The sequence below is a fragment of the Centruroides sculpturatus genome, unplaced genomic scaffold (genome assembly GCF_000671375.1).
Source record: "Centruroides sculpturatus isolate CEXI.00-Female unplaced genomic scaffold, Cexi_2.0 scaffold4, whole genome shotgun sequence".
Classification (NCBI taxonomy): domain Eukaryota; kingdom Metazoa; phylum Arthropoda; class Arachnida; order Scorpiones; family Buthidae; genus Centruroides; species Centruroides sculpturatus.
The window spans coordinates 1-23,045 of NW_019384444.1; the positions used below are offsets into that span (position 1 = coordinate 1).

The 23,045-nt window shown below is 29.5% G+C and overlaps 2 protein-coding genes across 2 annotated transcripts; both read left to right on the forward strand.

Annotated features, from left to right (window-relative positions):
• Positions 1-968: 968 nt before the first annotated feature.
• On the forward strand, positions 969-2,700 carry LOC111620266. Its single transcript, XM_023362160.1, has 2 exons — positions 969-1,239; positions 2,515-2,700. The coding sequence occupies exons 1-2, from the start codon at positions 1,087-1,089 to the stop codon at positions 2,683-2,685; spliced, it is 324 nt and encodes a 107-aa protein (XP_023217928.1). The 5' UTR covers positions 969-1,086; the 3' UTR covers positions 2,686-2,700.
• Positions 2,701-6,726: 4,026 nt separating this feature from the next.
• LOC111620319 (ubiquitin carboxyl-terminal hydrolase BAP1-like) lies at positions 6,727-22,278 on the forward strand. Its single transcript, XM_023362238.1, has 8 exons — positions 6,727-6,878; positions 7,963-8,082; positions 8,499-8,675; positions 12,193-12,444; positions 18,289-18,413; positions 18,494-19,487; positions 19,591-19,683; positions 21,113-22,278. Exons 2-8 carry the CDS (start codon positions 7,963-7,965, stop codon positions 21,311-21,313), a joined length of 1,962 nt encoding a protein of 653 aa, XP_023218006.1. The 5' UTR covers positions 6,727-6,878; the 3' UTR covers positions 21,314-22,278.
• The last annotated feature ends 767 nt before the right edge of the window (positions 22,279-23,045 follow it).

A 23,045-nucleotide genomic window follows, 5' to 3' on the forward strand; every position in this document is an offset into this window, starting at 1 on the left:
TATCTTCTTACCAAATTTCTTTATTGTATATAAGTTAAGATATAAATAAAACTTTGCCTATAAAATATATCAACATCTTTTTTAAGTTTTTTTTTGAGGCCTCAACTCAAATTTCCTTTGAGGCATTATAAAGATGCAGATATAGAACAAAAATAATAGTAATGAGTAGTAAGTTGAGACAACTGAAGAAGGTGAGGCCTCAGCCGTGGCCAATTGTGAATAATTTGTGTGTGATAATTTAATCTTGGTTGCTTGCTGTTCTCTTTACTATATGCATTTTCTTAGAATAAGGTTGCCGTTGAGAACAAATCACACAAGAACAGTTTTAGTGGAAAAAGGTTGGTTTATTGATAGGAAAGAATATGCATTTCAGGCTTAATGCTCCTCTTCAGTCCAATTATAACAGATTTATCAGCAAAATTATTACAGATTTACCGATTGTATTGAAATATTTAGGATACGTGTACAAAGGTTTATACAATAAAACATAATCAGGCACAAATGAGACGTCGGGTAATGAAGAACGGAATCGGAAAACATCATTCTTTAGTTTTGCTTTTCCAGGTTTTTTAAAACTCTTTCCGCCTTGTGGGCACTAAGAGGACCTCTTTTAGCAAATCCATTATGGGTTCGGCCAAGCCCACAACGGGGCGGCCGGGTGGTAAGGGACGGAGCCCGACATATCCCGAAAAATTCCTGGGGCGTTTTCGACACGTCCGGATGCAATCTCGGGTTCTCCAGAGCAGTAGGCTATCAGCTGGTAAAATGGCTTTAATAAGGTTGGAAAAGCCACTTTACCAGGAAATCGGCCCTAGGCTAAGATTTATACTGTAATTGTACCATAAAGTTCTTATTATAAGATTATAATTAATAGAGTTAGATTATAAGATTAATAATTGTACCATAAAGTCCACAATTTTCTTTTTCGAAAAAAATCATTTCTAAGTATTTTTTAAATATTTATTTTTCCTATTGTTTCCTTCAATTTTTTTAAATTTCAAGATTATATGTCATTGTTTGTAGATGGCGCTAATAACTTGAGCGAAAATGGGATTATTTCTGCAAGTTTGAAATTTATTAAGGAAAATGGAATTTAAGTTTAATTTTAGAAAACCTGAAGGAGAAATTAATGAATGGCTGTCTAGTGGAAACGACGAAGTTAACAATCATCCAGAACGATTACAGAAAGAAGAAAATATAAGAAAGTTTGTTGAAGTTATTCCGGATAATTCATTAAAGGTATAATTACTAATAACAGATTCATGCTCGTTTTCTCCAGAAGGTGCAAACTTTAACGTCATTCATGTTTGACAATAAAGTTGAAAAAATGACGTCAAATTGACGTACAATCTATATTACCACCTCGCTCACGAATTGAAGACCAAGGGCCATATTCTGGTCACTGTCTCTCGTCTGTCGCAAGCCATATATGCGCAAATACTGGCAGGAAGTTTGCCCACCTCAGGTGGGCAAACTTCTTGAATGTTCTGGCTTCATTATTTCAATGCAATGGAAAGGAGATAGCCAAACTGGTCGATGTTAGTGATAATTGCAATTGAGTCTCTAGTTTGCATGGTTCAGGGCATTGTTATCCCTCACACCAATTTCAATGAAGTAATGGAGGTTGATCCCAAATGCAGCACATATATAGTGAAAACACTGGGAATATACAGAACTCTCCAGTTGGGGAAATGACACAGCAGGCCAGCAGTCATAATTACAGACAATCATTCAGTTCTCACAACATTGACCCGAAAATCTTCATCACCACCTTCCTTGATAATCAATCTGGCAGCCCAAGTTACCTCCTTGTCTCCTATTTGCCTTCTTTTAGACCGTGAGTCACTTGCAGATAGCTATCAATGAGGCTGTGGACAGAGCAGCTTGCTTGGGAAAAATATTGGGATCAATATGTCAGAATAACCTCCCATGAGACTTTCTGAGGACCATCCACCATCAGAAAAGTCACCTCTTGACAGAAACATGATTAGTTGTGCTTCATAACAAAGGATGAGAACAGATTTTGGGCATCTGGTAAGATCCCAGGTGAGATTATGTGATTGGCAAAGAAGTCTTTTGAAAACTGTAGTTCAAAAATCATAATGTTTGTAAGCAAACACTAATGCTATCTACCACAAAGTAGAAACATGGAACATACAACTTACATGTCTTCTAAGCAATGCTGTACATATGACTTTAATTTCATTACAAATTTCTCACTGCATAATAAATTTTCAGACACTTTCCCTGTAGTATGTTATACTTCATAGATCCTGTTACTTTTCATTAAATTTTTTGCTAACATTTTTTATTTACAGGCTAAAATTAAATATTAAAAAATGTGGAATTTATTACAGCTAGTTATAACAAATGTTCTGTATTAGTTACTGTGTAAGAATCAAAACTGAAGTCTTTTTAGCTTTTATCATTTTGGTCATGCACTATATGATATATAATTTATTATTTTTAATATTTAAAATTTTTCAATTATTAATTAATCTTAACATTTTTCAGATTGAAGGTGATAAATATAAAATAAATAATTTGAAAATTGGAGACTGTTTTTTATCTTACATTAGTAGTGAAGATATCCAGTCAGATACACTGGATACTATTCAGTTAGCCAGTAAAAATCACTCTGATTTAATTCCCGGAATTTATGAAGGTAAACTTTTATATTATTAATTAGACTCTTAATTTGAATTTCATTAGGATTTATTGATTATATTAATTTGAAATCTATCTTCTTACCAAATTTCTTTATTGTATATAAGTTAAGATATAAATAAAACTTTGCCTATAAAATATATCAACATCTTTTTTAAGTTTTTTTTTGAGGCCTCAACTCAAATTTCCTTTGAGGCATTATAAAGATGNTATTACACATACACACATTGTAAAAATTTAAATAACATTAATTTTGATACTTTTCAGTAGAATTAATTTTTTTTTTATAGCGCTGTTTCACGCTTTAAAGTCATAAAATTCCATACAGTTCATTTGAAAGTTGTATTTGATGGAAATACATGCTTCTAATTTGCTTACTTTTAAATCAGTTTTTTCATTCGTCCACCTATTATTCACCAATGAAAATATTCATTCAACGGGGGCATTAGATCCAGGGAGACAAAGAAAATTCTACGATTTTACAAATGTTTTTGAAAACAATTTCTTTTGCTGTAAAATGTTCAAAAATCTCAATCCACCTTTGATGGCAGGGCTGGTTATTTTGTCATCATTCTTCGACCTTTTTGTTTGTGACATATTTTTTTACACATGAAACTTCATCAAATAATTCACCATCGAGTATATTTACGGACCAATGATTCAAAATAAAGATATAGCTTTTCTCTACTTTCGCCCACAAAGGGATTTCACATAATGTGATCCATTCAGACACCTCTATTTCAATAAAAAAAAAACATGTCCCAATTATTTAGATAATCTATGCACGTTTGATAAAATGTGTACACAGCATCATTGCATTTTTTGGCTTGTATATTTTCTGATTTTTCTAATGCTAAAACCACTTTTCTAATAACAATAGGAAGAAACCCTTGGTACTGTCAGTAGGCCGTTTGGTTGGCGACACACTGCACTACTGCGCTCTATGTAGCAATGCAACACTGGTCATGATGGCGTATACAAAACTAATTTGTTCAATATATTATTAAAAAAATTTTTTTTAAACTTTGCATGAACTTTACAAAATAAAGGACAAAATGCTTATTTTAGAAAATAAATAAAGTTAAAGGACAGAGCAGTGAAATAAAGGACTGTCCTCTTAAATAAAGGACGTATGGTCACTGTACTCATAATGGAACCTGAAATGGATCTGACGACAGAAGAATGCCAAGAACTCTTGAATGAAGAACACCAAGAAACTCAGCGAGATATGTTTTATTATGAAAAAGATGATTAATGCTGATATCTGCTATTAATTAAAGATCTTTTGAAGAAGAGGGAGATGTCAGATCAACGGTCTTATAATGACATACAAACCAGGTTGAGGTTAATAGGCTTGGGGATCTCTACAATTATAATGCTATTAATTACTTCTGGATAATCTTGAAGAAGAGGGAAAAGCAATCGACATTAGACAGATTCTTTAACCCCCACAAATGCAAAAAACATGACTAATAAAAATGCAAGACTGTGTATATATGTATTTTTATTATTACATATAAATAAACGTAGTAAGAAAGTATATATTTTTTATTTTTTGGGATCTCCAGAATGAATTAATCAAATTCTTATACAGTCGACCCCCCATAACACAGGTTCCTATAGTTCAGATTCCTATATCACGGCGAAAAAATTGCAACAGTATTCGTACAAACATGCTAAAAAAAACTCCTATTATTCAGTAAAATGTCATTGCCGACTCATGTTGCAACAGGATTGCACAAACCATTGAGTTTAAATGAGCAGTGGACCTACCAAAAACCATTTATTATTTAACGTCCATAAAAATTATATTTATATTAATGATGTCTCTAAAGTTCAGCGAATTTTTCGCAAAAAAAATAATTTATCAGGAAGCACGCAAGTGCCATTTGATGACAATCTCCACGATGAAAACAAGCTTAAGCAACCGCGTAGTCGAACGGTTCACACTTGGTAAGTAATTCTATAATTTTTANAATTTATTTTGTGTTATTTATTTCTGTTTGTTATATCTACGGAGACTTGAGAGACTCTATGTGGTGATTTCTTGTAACTGTGAATGAATCAAAAGACAAGATAATTTAACAAGAACATTTATTAGCTTACATACATCCGACTTGGATTTTACACAAATTGCGAAATTATACCCCGACTTGCACGGTTATTGCTCGGTCCCACCTATCATGTAAGTTTGGGGTATTACTGTATATATATAAGAGGAAATCAAAAACTTTTTGACAACTTTGTTTTTCTTGACATTTGCTGTTTCAAAATTTTAAAATATAAATTTGAAAGCTCTGTTTTTCCACATGCTCTCACGATGGGCCAAACATTTCTCCCATTGTGGCATAAGTTTTTGGATACCACTCTCATAGAATGTATCAGGTTGCTTATGCAGCCACTATGAAACTGCTGTCACATCATCTGTTATCTCATTCTTGAATCTGTTAACTCATTCTTGTAGAGGCCTGGAAGGTGATAGTCACAGTGTGCCAGATAAATGATCATGTTTTCATCTCCAAGATGCCAGTAGCTGTTACACTATGGTCATCTTGTTCAGACGTTTGTTGTCATGCAACATGACAGTATTTTCCATTTCAGATATTCATCTTTTCTTTTCAATGGCTCTTCTTAGACATCTCAACATCACACAGTAACTATCAGTATTTTTGTGACATCCTTTGGGTAAGAAGTCAATGAGAAGAATGCCTTGATTCCAAAAGGCATGTCAGCATGATCTTGTTTGTAGAATGGCCCAATTTCTTTGTTTTCCAAACTATGCTCTGAGGTATAGTGATGCATTCAGGACTTATAACCTTTATTATGTGTTTTAAGAAAGTTCTCTTTTGTTGGAAGCATATCAACTGATCAGGACAAATTTCCATATGCATACCTTGAGTACTAAACTATATGACTATTTCTCTTGATCTTTCTATGTGATACTTCTTTTGATGAGTAGAGAATGATAACATTCAAGTCAAAGACTGCCTCACAGAAAGCACCATGTTTCTTTCCATTGCCTGGTTTAAGAGATCAGGATCTTCGTCAACCGTGTCAATCAGTTTTCTCCAGATAAAGGAAAGAGCTGCCCATTGTTTGTCAGCATCTCTGGGACAATGTGCTGGCAAACATGATACATTTTGAAATCATTGTGAAGGATTTTGTTGGTCAAATCATGAGAAATGTGCATTCTTTTGCCAGGTCATCAATTGTTTATTGATGTTTGTATCTAATTTCTTATTAGTTGTTTGTTTCATACTGTGGAAGATCTGCCTGGATGTGGGTCATCTTCCACAGATTCCCTTTAAACTTTTTGTACCAGTCATAAATTTAGATTTGCACAGATTCTGTGAAATATGACTCTCGCTGTTTAAAGATGAGTTTGTGAGTAAATGCATACATGTATTCTGTGAAATGTGACTGTAAAAGTTTGAAGCTTGTTAGAATTTCCTGTCATAAACATCAGTGGTAAATAAACATCTAATAGGCAAATTATTTTTCCTTTTGAATTAACGTGTATTTATCATATTCATGTCCACCATAAACTCTGTTCTTTTCTTCCTCTTGGAGTCATTGTGCCACAGCACACCTAGCATCTTCTTGCAGCACACCAGTTGTGGAGTTCTGATTTAAATATTTAATTACTTGCAATTTAACATTGTCTAATTATTTTTAGTGATGTTTATTATTACTGATATGTTCTGTTATTTGAAATTACAATTTTTTTTATTAAATATTGTAATATTATTTACAGCTATTTAATCAATATAAATGTTTGAATTTTATGTGGATAATGTTATGAAGCAACACAAAATACTGGGGTTAGACTGCTGAAGGCAGTCAGAGCTAAACTCCTAATATATATGACTAATGTTTGTATTATTTATATTGATATGTAATTTTAATTTGAAGAATATACTTGTAAAGACTATATTGAAATGCAGTTATTGTAACTGTGAAATTTATTTAACTTAATTATGAATGTTATCTTTTTGTTGAAAGATAATAGAATATAAAAATACTTTGATATACAATGCTAAGTACTGAAAAAAACATTTGTAATTTTATTCTATTCATATTGCAGACCAGTCTATGGCTTTATATTTCTATTTAAGTGGATAGAAGAAAGGCGATGTCGAAGAAAAGTAGTCGTAGAAGAAAGTTTTGTAGAAGATGAAGAAATTGTAAATTCAATTTTTTTTGCCCAGCAGGTAAAACAATATTAAAATATTAATTAAAGAATATAAAGGATTAGTCAAATACAAAATTGGAAAAATGTTAGTTTTCAGTTTTGTATATGTATGTAAAGCACAAATACATAAAGAAGCGAAAAAAGAAAGTAAATTATACACATAATTAAAAAAATGCATTTTAGAAAATTTTCATGTGACCCTGATTTGAATACTTACAAGGGAACCTTATGGTATGTGCTGCCATAGTGTAAAATTGACCAGTATATGAGCTGCGCTTAAAATTTTAGAGCCCTTTTTCTCAGAATCTTCTGGCTAGTGTGCTTTACAATTCTTCTCGGTGGACACTCTTGAGGTATACTACTAACCTGCAAAGTCTCATCCCGAACTGAATTTCCGAGACCATAAGGTCTTTTTTTTAGTGTATAAGAATTTGATATAATGAGCGCTGATCAATATTTACAAGAACAAAATATTCTAATCACAGATGGAACAAGATTGAAATTCCTGTGGGCTCTGTAAGATGGATTCTAAGTTTCAGTCTCCATTTTCTTTGTTTCATTTACATTATGTCTTTGTTTACTAGGGTCAGTGTTATTCATTCCAACATTAAACCAGAGAAAAAATTTCATTTGATTTTTAATTGCTTAAAAACCAGTTTTATTTTACTTGCATTTTGTCTCAAATAATTGTTTTCTTACTTATAAAGAAGTATTTGCTTACTTCATATTCACTTTTCTCATTTTGTATTTGTTATTTTTATATCAATGAATAACCCTAATCAACAATTTCATTTTATTTATTTTCTTTCATTTAGAATCAGATAAATAGGTGTTTTGTAGCACTTTAATTTTATTTGGGGACATGGTGATAGTAATTGAATTATATCATCATATCAATGTTCCTCAAAACAAAATACTAATTTCAACCATAAGATATAATAGGAAAGCTTGTCTTTATTTATGAGATTTTGATTTAGGAGCAGTTTTCAGGATGAGGTTTGATCCATATATCAGAGTTACACTGTATGTGCTTTTATTTATCAAATAATTTTTTAGTTTTTTATTTTATTTATTAATTTTTATAAAATTTATATATTTTGCAGATGGTTCCTAATTCGTGTGCAACTCATGCTTTGTTGAGTGTTTTATTGAATTGTTCAAAAATTCATTTAGGACAGACTTTAACTAGGTTAAAAAATCATACTACAAATATGAGTCCTGAGGTAAAATTTATTTTTTCAATTAAATTTCTTTCGTAAGTTTAATTGTGATTTAATAATTTTGTTAATGTAAGTAAAAATAACAACAAACTTGTAAGAGATTATAAGCATGTACATGCTTGCGTAATCATATTATTAGTTTGTTTGATAGAAGTCCTAAAGTTAGTTATAATAAACCAGCGATTTCATTGAATGACAGGTAAGTTTCGTTGATTTACTTACGTGGATAAAGTAAATTGATTTGGATAACGGCTTTCTCACATTTCTATGGTTACCATTTGCTGGAATTATTTAAATAATAATTTTTTATAACACAATTTAAAATGTTTTTAGATGAGAATAAATTTTAGTAATATTATTTTTAATAAAATTTTATTTTATAATCATATTTTAAATTAAAGAATAAATTTTGAAAACAGAATAAAGGATATGCAATAGGAAATACTCCAGAATTAGCAAGAGCCCATAACAGTCATGCAAAGTATGTATTTTTTATGTTTATACTTTTAAATTTACATTTTTACACACAAGAAAAATTATATAAACATTTTTCACTTTTCTTCTGTATTATTATTTGTATTTTACTGAAAATTATTGTAAACGATTGCTGAATTTCCCATTCCCATTTAAAAGTTCATTTCAACTTTAAGAGAATTGTCATTAAATTTCCACTTATAATTGTCACTGGTGAAATCTATTGCAGATAATGCCAGATTATCATGTTTCTCTGTATTTTAGATCATATTTCGTTTACATTCCTTTTTATGTTGGTTTTAAAAGCAATAACTAGAGGCTTAATTACTTAAACTTTTTCACAAAATTTTCTCTTACATTATTCTGTTGTTCCTGTGCAATATGTATATAGATATTGTTATATTATTTTATTTAGTATTTTCATTATCTGCAGAAAAAAATTTTGAATTTGTTAAAAGTGCTTGTTATTCTTAATTTTAAATTAAAAGCTTACTTAATGCTGACAGATAGTAAAATTTCTTTATTATTATATATAGATTTTGATACAGTAGAACCTCGAAAACTCGGCTCTCGATAACCCGGCACTCCGGATAACTCGGCCACACCCTGGCAGGGCAAAAAAATCCTTAGTTAATTAATTTTCATTATAGACAGCTTTATAAAAGTATAAAAGCTCTCATAAAGTATTTTTCTGAGGTCTGTCTTATCAGGTAANTTGACATTCAAAGTTCCTACTGAGAGGACCCATGTTGCTGGATGAAGTTTTCTTTCAGTAGCCAATTTTTCGACCCAATTTTGATTGCTTGGTTGATGTCATGGACCTTGTTTATCCAAGCCAGCATCTTTTATCTTTTGCTTGTATTGACATCAGATTTCATTCATGTTGTTGTTTTGTGGTTAGTGCATTGACACTCATCTAACCAACCCTACTCCTTTTCCCAGGCTTGGGATTGGCATGTTTTTCTAGAGATTGCATGGCGGAGTTATATAATATACTTCGTATTATCATTTTTATGCACTGGTAAATTGATACTTTTTTTACATAAATAAAGTTTTTAGCAGGCAGAAACAATTTGTACAAATGGAAAAATGGTTGTAATGTAATCAAAAATCAACAAAGATATATTTTAGAATTTTACTCCAAAGGAATTATTTAAGTAATTTATATTTATTTTAGTGTTATTTAGTAACCTTTAAGTCAACAATTGAATTTCTTTCAATAAAGTTATCTGATAAAAAATGCTTTCTAAATTTAATAATGAATTTGAAATTAATATAATTCTATGTTTTAATGAAAATGTAGTTCACTTCACGCCAGCGTTTAGCAATTAAAAATATGACACTTCCGTGTCGCAACACGGAAGTGTCATATTTTTAATTCTATGTTTTAAATAGTTTTTATGTTTGGAAGTTAAGTAAGCTTTTGTAATTACATTAATTATTATTTTGAAATTGAAAAGTGTCTCTGAAAATGTATATGTAGCCTTTTAATAGCTATGGAACTCTCATATTCGAGTTTTATTTTTGTAGAATCCTAGGCAATAATGTCTTAAAGATAAAGCTTACAAAGGTGTTTGTTTACCTCTGTAGAAGCCTTAAGGAATGTATTATGGTATTCTGCAGTTCTTCAGAACACAATTTGAATACAACTCTTATTGGAGTATATAGAGTAAATTTTGCATTTTATCTTCAGATTGCATAAGATTTAATATTATAAAATCAGGTTTGGTAGTTATTGCATATCAAAATATCTTTTATGCAATATTACCAAACCTGATTTTCACAAATTCAATATTGTATGGATTTGTTTACACAAGGTATCAGTTCATTATGTCTATGTAATGTAGCTAAATACAATTTTGCCCATTATGGGCATGCCTGGTTTTTGAATTGGTTCTTATCGAATTTATCTAAAAATAATGTTTTATTTTAATTTAGAAATTATCTAGATGAAGAAAAATAAATAATAATAAAAAATATTAAAGAACTTATAAATTGTCAATTAACAGTGCTTAGACTTTGGAAAAATCATACAAACTTTATTTAAAACTTGTAATTAGAAAAAATCATTTAAAAATCAAGGTGTATATAACAAAATTAACTGAAATAATTAATAACATATTAATAAATTATATTTAACAATATCCTAATATCCAATGAAGTTTCCATTGGCTAAAATGACTGTAAACGGGACAGATTAATATTGATATTATATACCAGGGGTGGCCAACCTGCGGCTCGCGAGCCACATGCAGCTCTTTGAATGATTATTTGTGGCTCTCGATAAATGTACCCGAGTTCCCTTTTCATTTTTGTGTTATATTTTAAAAAATTATTATCGTTCCATATGTGTTTCAAAATGTCTTTTAAATTACTAACAACAAATATAAAAGACTAAAGTGCAACGTTGTAACAAATCTGATTTCCGTCCAAGTTAAGAATGACATGACTCATTGAAAACTGCGTGAACGAACATAAACAGTGGCGTAATCGTCCGTTATCGACCGACTCCAGACTGATTTTGAATTTGTAAACTGTCATTGCAATGGACAGTTGACATTGTGCTCTGGAGGAAACAATTTGTATCACTCTTGCTACAGATATAATTTGTAATCTGGAATTTTTTACATACCTTTTTAATACGTATTTAATTGCAGCTCGCGAAAAATTTCAAATTTTGAAAAATGGCTCGGACTATCAAGGAGCTTGGCCACCCTGGTTATATACATACACATACATGCTTCGCATAGACAGAAACATTGCACCAGGCTATATCTTGCTTCTGCTATGCATTAGCTAAATACAGGCACACACAAGAGAAACTACACCATCAAATTATACTCTTATGCACTTGTATTTAGCCAATACTTAGTAGAGACAAGATATAGTCTTGTGCAATGTTTTTACCTACACCCTGTATAATTTGTTATATGGAGACTTTTTAAACCGATTTGTTGTTGAAAGTAATAATTTTGAAATAAAGAAAGAATTTTAATAAAAATTTAATTACATACGAATCATTTGATACTATGCTATATTATTAATAAATTGTTTTAAGTAGGCTATAGCCATGCAAAGATGAGTTAATTTTCTGGCACAAGATGTTAGTGAGCAAGCAAATGTGATGATGTCAGATTATGATAATTTTTGCTTTTTCATTTTACACTCTCACTAACATTGTTGTGCAGTAGCATAATTTTTTTTCTTTTCGTTCAAAAGTGTGGGGAGAAAAATGGCTTGCTGGTGATGTTTACTATTTCTATTTCAATGATATTTTAATCACTTAATCCATATTTTGAGATAAGTCGTAACAAAATTAATTAATTTCCTTGCTTAGATATGCTGAAAAAGCCATTTTTGATCATACACACAGCAAAAACAAGGTAAAGAAGTAATGCACAAGTGCAGTATAAAACAAGAACTTTATGCTGTGATAAAAATCAGTACTAAATATTTGTATATGCTAGATTTTCTGTCCTGTTAATGAGAGTTTCTACTTTTTACATGCATATAGTTTTACTTTGTGAGATTAATATCACTACTATTCTCATGTCTTTATGACTGTAGCCTTATATAGCTATACTAGAGGGATTAGCATTCAAATTATCACTTCTGTTTATTATTTAGTTTAACATATAGGAAGAAGAATTTATTTTAATAAGTTGCTTGTTTATAAATATTTCAGGCCCCTGGGCAGAAGGAGAAGATTGGACAGAAAAATTTGGAAGAGTTATTACAGAAAGACTTGGTATTGCTACTGGAGGTGGTGAATCATTCCATGACGTCAGATTTAATCTAATGGCTGTAGTTCCTGACCGCAGAATTGCATATGAACAGAAACTTCGCATATTGAAAACAAATAGGCAGATTGTATTGGAAGCTTTGCAGCAGGTATTTATATCAGTAAGAAATTTAAGTAACATATTATTGAATATAAATTTATATGATAGACCACCATTTACATGTCTTTTGAGTGACCAGACCAAAACGACTTTAATGATTTATTATCAAAATTTAAGTCAAAGATATGTCAAAAGATGTCAGAACTAATAGTTTTTATGACAGATTTATGTTGTTAAAATTCTAATGAATGTTGTTATGTTTATCTTTTATTTTACATTTTTTCTATAAAAAACAGTAATATCCTCAGCTACTATCTTCACATATCCTGGAGATTAAACAGAATTTAACATTTTTGATCTAGTCCATAGATCATCTTAAGGATTCAGACTTTTAGAATCAGATGATCTACCAAATTATGGGCTATAATAAGGCTAAAATAATAATTAGATATGAAGTAATTTGTCTATAAGTAAGTGGTTAAGCTACCATCTTGTGATAATTTTAATAATTATAATAAGTAAATGAATTTTCACATAGAAGAAAACGTCTGCCTGTAACTACAATGTATCTGCATGGTTAACAGAAGTTACGGGTTTGAGTCCCACTCTGGGTTGATTCTTTTCTTCTAGAAATTCTATATTAAAATTAATTTATATTATAATTACTAAAATTATCACAAGATGTTGGCTTAACACATATTTCTAGACAATTTACTTCATATTTAATTAACTTATGCCAAATTATTGGACAATAATAAGGCTATCATTTGGCTTTAATCAAAACTCAGGTCTGTGAAGTTGTTTATATAATGTATTTATTCACATATAAGATGAGGTTTTCATTCATTTTCATTGCTTCATAAACCTAGGTCATCCTATACATGTGAGCATAAGATTTTTTGCGTTTTTGCAATAATTTCTGTGAACTGTATAGTTTATGCCTTCATTATAGCAGGGTACTATCGAGGTCAAGATGAATGTTGCTTTAAAAGAGAGAGTTTGAAAATAGCTTTGAGGAAAGGAATGACCGATCACTATTTCTGGCTCATCAAATACCAGTCTACAGATTATTTATTGTAAGTTGGCAGCTGCTGTAAACAAACTAAGACACATCTCCTTTGTTTATTGGTTTAAACCTTCATCCATCAATTAGAAACTACATTGCATCTTATTCATCCACAGAAAATAGTTTTATCAATAATTATAAATGTAGTTATTTCATATTTGTTAAATTATTATTTTTAATGAATATTAGCACATTCTGAATCATTAAAAGTAAACTTTTTCCAGTCATGCGCATGATAATATTTTGGTTTCGTTTTCCATTCATCACATATTAAAACAAACAACCATGTTTGCCTTAATATGTGCATTTGATAATATTTTATTTGTGATTAAATCAAATAAAATATATATATTATGGACTAGGGTTTCTCAAACGGGATCCTGGGATTTTAAAAAGCAAAGATGGTCAATACTCCAGGACACTCCCAGCAACCGGGATCCCGGTTGCTTTTTTAACCCGGGAAATTTTTCTTATCCCGGGAAATCCCGCAGATTTCTTAAAAATTCACTTGTTTTCTTATTTTGTGTTAAGGTTGAGGAATTTTGCAAATAGAAAGCATAATTAACTCATTCACTGTCAGAATACATTTGTATTTATTAATTTTAAACCTACCTATTAGCTTTTTTTAAATTTTTGCTCGTTATAGCATGTCACAAATGGTCAATAATCAATATATAGCTTATTTGTGGCAGGACTATAAAAATTCTTTACTTGTCGGAACCTGTAATATCTGGAATAATTGTGCTTACGCTGTCTTGAGTTTTAACCATGCCCAGTAGCTTCAATAAATGCCTGACGCCAGATTGTGCAAATTGGGCAAGGATACAAACGAGTACAAAGTCTGCAAGTATGAAGTTTTTCTTCATAAACCTGATTATTAAAGCCAAATGAATTGCCGAATTATCGAGCTCTAAGCTTGATGCCGCTATTAAAGCAGCCAAGGTAGACAAATCAAGAATACTAGAGAGCGAAAGAAGTACTACAATCTCGAAAACGAACTCGAAATCTTCCAGGCTACAGGTGAAAAAACACATAATATCTGTCTTCTCTTAAATGCATTAAACACTATTCCAATCACATCAATTGAATCGGAAAGGGCATTCTCGGTGGCAAGACTTTTCATTACTAAAATAAGAATTAGAGTGAGTTATCGGAGTATTGACCATCTTTGCTTTTTAAAATCTTATAAAAGTTTGCAATATTTTGTATTATATTTTATTTAAAAAACGAAAATTACCTTCTAAATTAGAAGTTCATTTTCTTTAATTTTTAACTCAATTCAAAAATTTTTTTTGTTGTTGTTGTATGCAGTTTCCAGCAAACTTTAATTAATTTTTTTCTATTTGTGAAAATTTCTACGTTATTTAAAGGTAATTTTTATTATAGGCCTATAGACCTTACACAGCGTTATTAATATGATTTTGGAGGTTACAGAACTTTAAAATTACTTTAAAAAATGGAAAATAATTTTATCATTTGATTTCAAGATATTTTGTATACCTTAGAAATAATTAATTCTATCCCGGGATCCCGGGAAACAGTTCACTTTTATCCCGGGATCCCGGGACAAGCAAAAGACCGGGAAATGAGAAACCCTATTATGGACTATGATTAATATGGGCATTATAAACAATGCCCGATCATTATCAGTAATGAAAAACATCAGGTATTGTAATAAATTTTATGTTTTTTATCATGATTTATCACATTGACTGGTCAATATGAATACTGCTAACATCTGTCGGACAAAGTGGTGATAATGATACTTTAAAGAATGATCATTCAACAAAATATTAAATTTTTTAACACCATATACCAAAATGACATTCCAAAAGTTTCCTTTAAGTTGATTTTTATGACAAAATTATATCATTTTGTTAATAATTAAATTAATGTTAACAAAAAGTATTAATACATTTAATAATACTTTTAAAAAATATTCCAGCTTGTAAATGAAATTTTTTCTAATTATTTTGTTGAATGCTAATTGCCAAAGTTAATAAATAGAATCATTATTAAAATAAATTATGTAATGTGTGTTGATTAATAAAGAGTTTAATGTAATAAATATAGCTACATTAATATAAACCACATAATATGAGCAAGATTTTCTTAAAATACTTTGAAATAATTCACAAAAGTAAATAATTCGTAATAAAAAAGTGGACTTTTTTGAAAATCAAATTGCTTAAAGAAAATGTAGCTTTATGCATAATGTCTGGTCAATTTAATAAATTAATCAATATTTATTAAAATTATAAATGAGTGGCCATTTTAATCATTATTCATAATAGCCAGGCATTATGAATAATGACCTATTAATCACTCGGTCCATAACATATATAAAAACAACTCCGCAAACCAAATTCTAAGTCTGATGTATATATATATATACCAAACCTAGAATAAATTCATTTGAAATTTAAGTTAAGAATTTTAATTTTCAGGATTTTAACTTTTGAATGATTCTATTCTAGAAGTTTGAACCTGAAGATGGTTTATGAACTAGATCAAAAACATTAGATTTTAATTAGTCTCTTGCCTTTGTGGCATATGAAGTTATAGTAGTTGAAGTATATTAATCATTGTATAATCATAACAGTAATATCTTACAGTGCACACTTTTTTGAAGTCATAGCATTTAAGTAGACATAATTCACATAACTGACTAACAGCAATAGGGTTTGGTCTCCTTGGGGAAAACCTGGAATGGCAGAAAAATTTAGGGAATATTGAAAATGTCAAAACTTGGAATTATTATAATTTTTTTAAAAAACCTGAAATTTTCAGATAAAATAACTTCTTACATGAATCATAAAAAATCTAAGGGATAAACCACAGTACCCAGGGGATAAGGCATTGAATAGAGAAATTAATTTTGAATTAAAAATTGGCATTTAAGATATATGAAGAATTACTTGTCATATGGATTACATGAAATATATTTGTGCTTTCAACACCAACTACAAAAATGTGTTACAAAATTTTCTTTGCATATTATGCAAATTTTAGGTGATAATTTCAATAGAACCCGGGTCCTAATTAAGAAAGGAATAAATGAGGTACAACTTTGGAGCCACTGACAATTTTGTAATAACTTTTATATAACTATTTTTATCATCTAGTGGTAGGCAATACAATAGTTATATAAAAGTTATTACAAAACTATCAGTAAATACTTACAAAGTGCAGAAAATTTAACACATTTTATCAAAGTAATTCATTGTTTTATAAACTACATATACAGATGACTCATCAGTAAACCTGACACCAAATTGTTGTAAAAAATTTCTTATTGACTCTTCATACAAAATGATAGGGAAATTTCAGAATTTTGGAACCTGATATCTCTAGAACAAATCATTGAATTTGAAAATAAAAACCTTATTGCAATAACTATCCCTATCTATTGTTGCTTAATTCATTCAAATCTGCTGAGAAATCTAGTAGGAGTTCAGTTAACAAAAATCTCCTTATCATAACACACATTATATATATATTAATATGTGTGTGTATGTTTGTATGTATTTATAAAACATACTGTAAAGGAAAATTTTATTTTCAAGGAAATAAATGCTGCTTTTATAATAAGTTTCAAATTTTGTTTTGTAATAATGACATTTCATTTAGTTTCCCTGCCTTTCAAACATTGGCCATTTGGAGTTAAGGTATGTTCTTAATAATTTATTTAAGAAAATAGAAGTTGACAATTTTTAGATTTAGTACTCTGTTAACAAAATTAATTTTGATATATATATATCTAAAATAATAGTCATGAATTGTTATGTATTTTGAGATTATGATTTATCACAAATTAATAAGGAAGTCAAAATATAAAACTTGTATTTTAATATTAACATATTGTAAAGTTTAAATATGTTTATATTAAAATGGGCTTTTTTATTTTATTTTCATATTTTTCAAAATACAAATACAAATTTTTTTAAAAAACAATTTAATTTTATTTTTTAGAAAATACTCATTAGTCTCTTTGTTATAATTAATATATTAGTATTCTATACAAAGCAAAATATTTGTTGTACAATCATTTTCTTTAGAAAATTCAAAAAATTTGTTATTTTTATGTTGCTCTCTGAAGAAATGGAGAACCAGAAGTTGATATATACATTACTTATATTGTAAATACAAACATTACTTTAATATCATCAATGACTAACAGGTGGCTCGTAAAGCTGTTACATAGCCTCCTATAAGACTGACAATAGTGAAATATTTCAGCACATTTTTTTCAATTGTTAAATACTGTGCTGTTTAAAAGCCTTTCACTAGTTACAAAACATGGAATAGCCAGTTAGAGGAACTGGTTAGTTCTCGTGAGTGTCTTCTGTATTCACATCAGTGGTAGTGAGTTAAGATATAATGTATTTCATCATCATTAATGGTTTTTTATTTTTAATCTAATTTTCCAATATTTTGTATTTTTGTATAACAGCTTGGTTTGGTAATTTTTGCAGAGGGGAGTAGATGGAAAGTTATACATATAGGCCCTCACCACTTCAAAAGTCATGTGCTGTGAGGCTCTTGAGTCCAAAGAAGTTGGCCATTGCTGATTTGTATGATTGGACCAATTTTAGTCATATAGGATCATGTGACTAAATTGATAATGATATAGCAAATACAATCATTATCTAATTCTGTATTATTGAATTCTACTTTACTCAGTTTCATGCTTCATGTTTATGAATGTTTTAACTTCGCATAACAAAAATATATTGAAAATTATTTGTTGTGTGTTTGTATTTATTTATTCTTATTACATTATTAAAAAATTATAAAACATATTGTAAAAAATATTTCTATACATAGCTTGTCAAATTAACTCATCCTGAACTCACTTCTGATGACCATGCCGTATATATGGCTGCAGTGAAGAAGAGCAAAGGAAAATCTAATAGTGATCAACAAAATACTCAATCAAATCAGTTATTAAGGTATATTTAACTATAAAATCTGCATACTGTATAAAAACGTATGAATACTTTTCAACTTTTAAGCATTGCATTTATTTTAGTGGAACTTCCCAAAAATCTGTAACTTCAAGTCATAGTACGTCAATTGCAAATGCTTCATTTCCAAAACTTCCACCAGCATTAGATAGCCATAATTATGCTAAAAGTCCACTAATGGAAGGCGTAGATCCTACTGGAGTTCAACCTAGATATGAGGATTACAGTGGATCTGATTATTCGGATGAAGATAGAAATTCTCCTGGACATCGTAGAAACAAGCAAAAAAGTACAGGGAATGGATCTGTTTTATCTTCTACGGAGGAAATACCAGAGCAAAAAACATCAGAATCTCAACAAAATCAGTCAGAAAATTCTAATTCACAATCCTCCAAAGAAGAATGTGAAATAGAACAGACAACAATGGAACCATTAACGATAAATACTTCAACAGATTTTATGAAACCTCTCACAATACAAACAAAATTCCAACCTTCTCCGACTCCCAGTGCATCTAGTACTGACACATCGTCAGAAGCTGGAAGTGCATTCAATTCTCCTGTTCGATCGGTTCAATATAATTTCACTCAAGGTAGCCCAAACTCTGCTGGGAAAAATGTTAAAGCACTTGAGAATACTCTGTTGGAAGATGTTCGTGACATTAAGAAGTTTGTCGTTATTAGAGTAACATCCAGTAATGGTGTAAGTACAACAGAAGAAACTAAAATTAGTAAATCTACAAATAGTGAAGTTAAAATTTCTGAAAGTAAACCTGAATCTCAGCCATCTGATGCAAACAAAACTGTTGCATTAGATAATGAAATCCCACCTAAAAAACCATGTTTAGAAGAAAGTAATGTAACAAATCAAGAGAAAGATGGTTCTATAAAAGATTCTGCAAGCAATGCTGATCATTCATCTAATGATAGTTATGAAGAGAAAGCAAATAATACAGATAATATTTATACATCTCTTTCGTCTGACGAATCAAAGAATAGCCATAAAATAGGGATTTCGAAACATCCGCATCTTGTTGAACCACATAAATTTGCTCCTAAGGTATTTTATTAAACATGTTTTTGCACTTATAATGATTTAGTGTATAATATTTGTTCAAAAAATTTAAAAGTAAAGATTTTTGAAATGTTTTATTTTTTTGTAGGACTTATTGGCTCTTTTGAAAACTGTTGAAAGTGAAATTTCTGTGTGTGAAAGTAATCTTCGTGATGAAACCGAGAAGCGAAAGAAGTATAAAGTAAGTTTCATTTGGATGTATTTAATATAGTCTGATCATGCAAATACTTGCAAGGAATAAACTCAGCAATGTGTAAATGGTCATATTTGCCATTTCTTGGCTATGCATCACAATAAACATTTAAATTATGAACATTTATTTACTTTAGACTCAAGAAATAACATTTGAAACTATTAATACTAGAATGGCTGCAGCGTAATTTTTTACCTTTATAATGAATAGTTGAGACATTTAATAAAACATATAATTTTTTATAAGTGTTTGTGCTGCCACCAAAGGGTAAATTGTAATGTTTTGCATACCGAGACAGGGGAGAAGCCTCCAAATAAAGGTTGAAATTGCCATGAAATTGTTATTTCCTTCTGGTGTTCGAAGGGACTAAAGGAAGGAGGATACTTTTAAAATTCATCGTAGGAAACTTTTTATAAATTTTCCAAGATTAATTGTTGAGACAGTTTATTCAAATAAATTTAAAACATTATATTGATATGACAGTTTACATAATTTTTTGTTTAAATAAAACATATATATATAAACAGAAAGTAATTGAGGTGTCTTATCAACTTTTGCTGTAAATTTTGTATTGAAACATTATCATATGTACTATAAAAAATTACACTTGGAAAATAAACTACATATTGGACTTACTGTTGGTCTTGACTGCACAGGAAATGCTTTATCATCAATCTCCATGTTGTTTTCACTTTTCCTTGCCTGGTTTCAGCCATCTATCACATTAAACTGGATAATCATGAGGCTATCATATTCATAGTAATTATAAACAATAATTTTGTAAATTATATATACATATACATAAAATGTTTATTTAATTTGTTCAACTAAACATTTAACACCATAAGTACTAAATTGTACAAACATGCTTGCAATTTCTGATTGCAACTATTCTAGTTTCAACCTGCAAGTTCGTAAATTGCAATTAATATGATAATGACAAATTAGAACTAGCTTCTTCCAACGAAAGACTATTATGTAACTCGAAGCATCAACAGCAAATAAGAAGCAGATGGAGAGACAAACCATAATCAGCTCCTGAATCAATGCATGTCAAGGAAAGGTGTCATGTAAAAAATATGCCCAAATTGCAGAAAAGTTACTTGCAAAACAGGTAACATTTCTGCAATTGAAAAGGAAACTGAGTTACAGTATCCTTAAAGCCAGTCTAATAAGTCCTGTTAATAGATACATACCAGTTGACGAAATAAGACTACAAACATGTCCAGTTGCATCAACTCTACCAGCTGAAAAAACATTGAGATATCTTGGCAGCACCGAGTCTACTCCTTGCAAGTAAACTTTTTGTTTGACTGCCCAGTATTTTATCTGAAAAAATTATCATTAATAATGTATTTTATATATAAAGTATTTTTAATTGTAATGCTAGAATAATAATAATAAATCTGTTTAACAGATTGATGACTGTCGGAGAACGCATTGCTACGATCAATTTATTTGCACATTTTTATCGATGTTGGCAGAACAAGGAAAGTTGGCAGATTTAGTAGAGCAACAGCTTCTGGTGAGGAGGAGACAAGGAGTACATGTGGGAAGACTTCACAAGACAAAGAAACCGGACAGACGTAGAAAATCCAGAACCAAAAAGAGAAAATAAATTTCATATTTTCCAGTTTATTCAGTATATGATTTAGTTTAGTAGTTTGATGAGATTACTTGTAAACCTGTTTCATATAATACATATAAATATATGTAAATATGGAATCGTTCAAAACACATTATATCAAAATTTGTAAATGTGGTAACTATGATGTGTAGAAGTCCGGTAGAGGCTTTTTAATTTTTATTTTCTTTTTTAATCTGAAATCATTTCTGTACTTAATTTTAAACATTTTTAATTTCCCAAGCTATTTTTCCATTGTATATACAAACTCATTGTAAATAAGAATTACTATAAATACTATAAAGTTAAAAATAGGGAAAACTATTTCAAAAAAATCCGATATTTTATGAAATATTACAATATATAAATCTTTACAAATGCAGGATTTTAAACATCCATAAAACTTTTTACTCTATGCACAAAATGATCCAAACATCCTGAAGCTTCCAAAAAGTTTCTGTTGTTTTACTATTTGTTACGTTAATGAATCTGTATGGTTTCAGAATCTACGAGAGGTAAAATATACAGATTTTTAATGTAGTTAAAACTTACCTTAATTATAATAAAGTAAGGTAATTTCTCCATTGCGTCAAATTACGTTAATGTCAACTTTACAAGCATACTGGTAACTATGTACGAAAGTAACAGCGATACACGTTAATATTTTAATCAGTGCGAAGTAATTGGCATTTATTATAAATTGAATCTGAAAGCGGTAATAGAAAATAATTTTCCGCCATCATTTCGGAAGTGTTTCTTTGAAAACTGTTGTCCTATACTTTGTTGAAATAGGCAGGAGATGATGATGATTCAGTTTTAATTTTTTAAATGTTTTGATAATTGACTGTTCATAATTAACATCAGTTTATAATTGTAATTAATTATGAATCGAAGTTAAATTTTGAGACAATTTTTTATACCAAAGTTGAATTTTTCTTATCTTTTGTTACAATTTTTACATCCTATTTATGGTTTCTGTTTTTTTTTTTTTTTTTAGATGAATTTCTTCTGATCTCTTTTAGATTTTTAATGATAAAATAAATTATAAGAGATTTAGTATAACTCAAGATGTTTTTTTTTTTTATTGCGGTTTCATTTTAAATTTAATTTTTATACATCAACTTTGCTTACTACCTATGTAAAACACAGTAAATCAGTTTAAGTTTTAGTTGGATCAATGGATAAATATTGGAATAAGAATTCTACAAAGCTTTCTTACTGTACACCATTCATTTTCTATTAGTAAATTTATTGATTGTGCAATTTTAAAGCTTTAAACAAATTCTTAAAATTAAATTCATTCAGTTAAAATTGTGTTTAATTAAAGAATAGGTTTTCTATTTAGATATATAAACTCCAGCTCTGTATTTGCAAATGTGGGTAATTTAATTCTGGTTATCAAATATTTCTTGGATTATATATTAGGTATATGTATTTTAGTAAAAAAAAAAAAAAATGGCGACTTTTGCCTAATTGTATTATGCCAAACCTAAATAAAATGCAATCTTTACTCTGCAATATTGTACATGAAGTGCAGTAAATTTAAAATTGTGAAAATTGTTTGCCAAATAAAAAGTATATTTAATTTTTGATATGTATTTTACTTTTAAAGCATTTGTGATAGATAAAAAAACAGAAATAAAACTATATTGATTGATGAATCAAATCTTGGAAATGTTACTCTCTAGCGTGTTATACAAAAGCAGGCATTTTTGAAATGTAAATT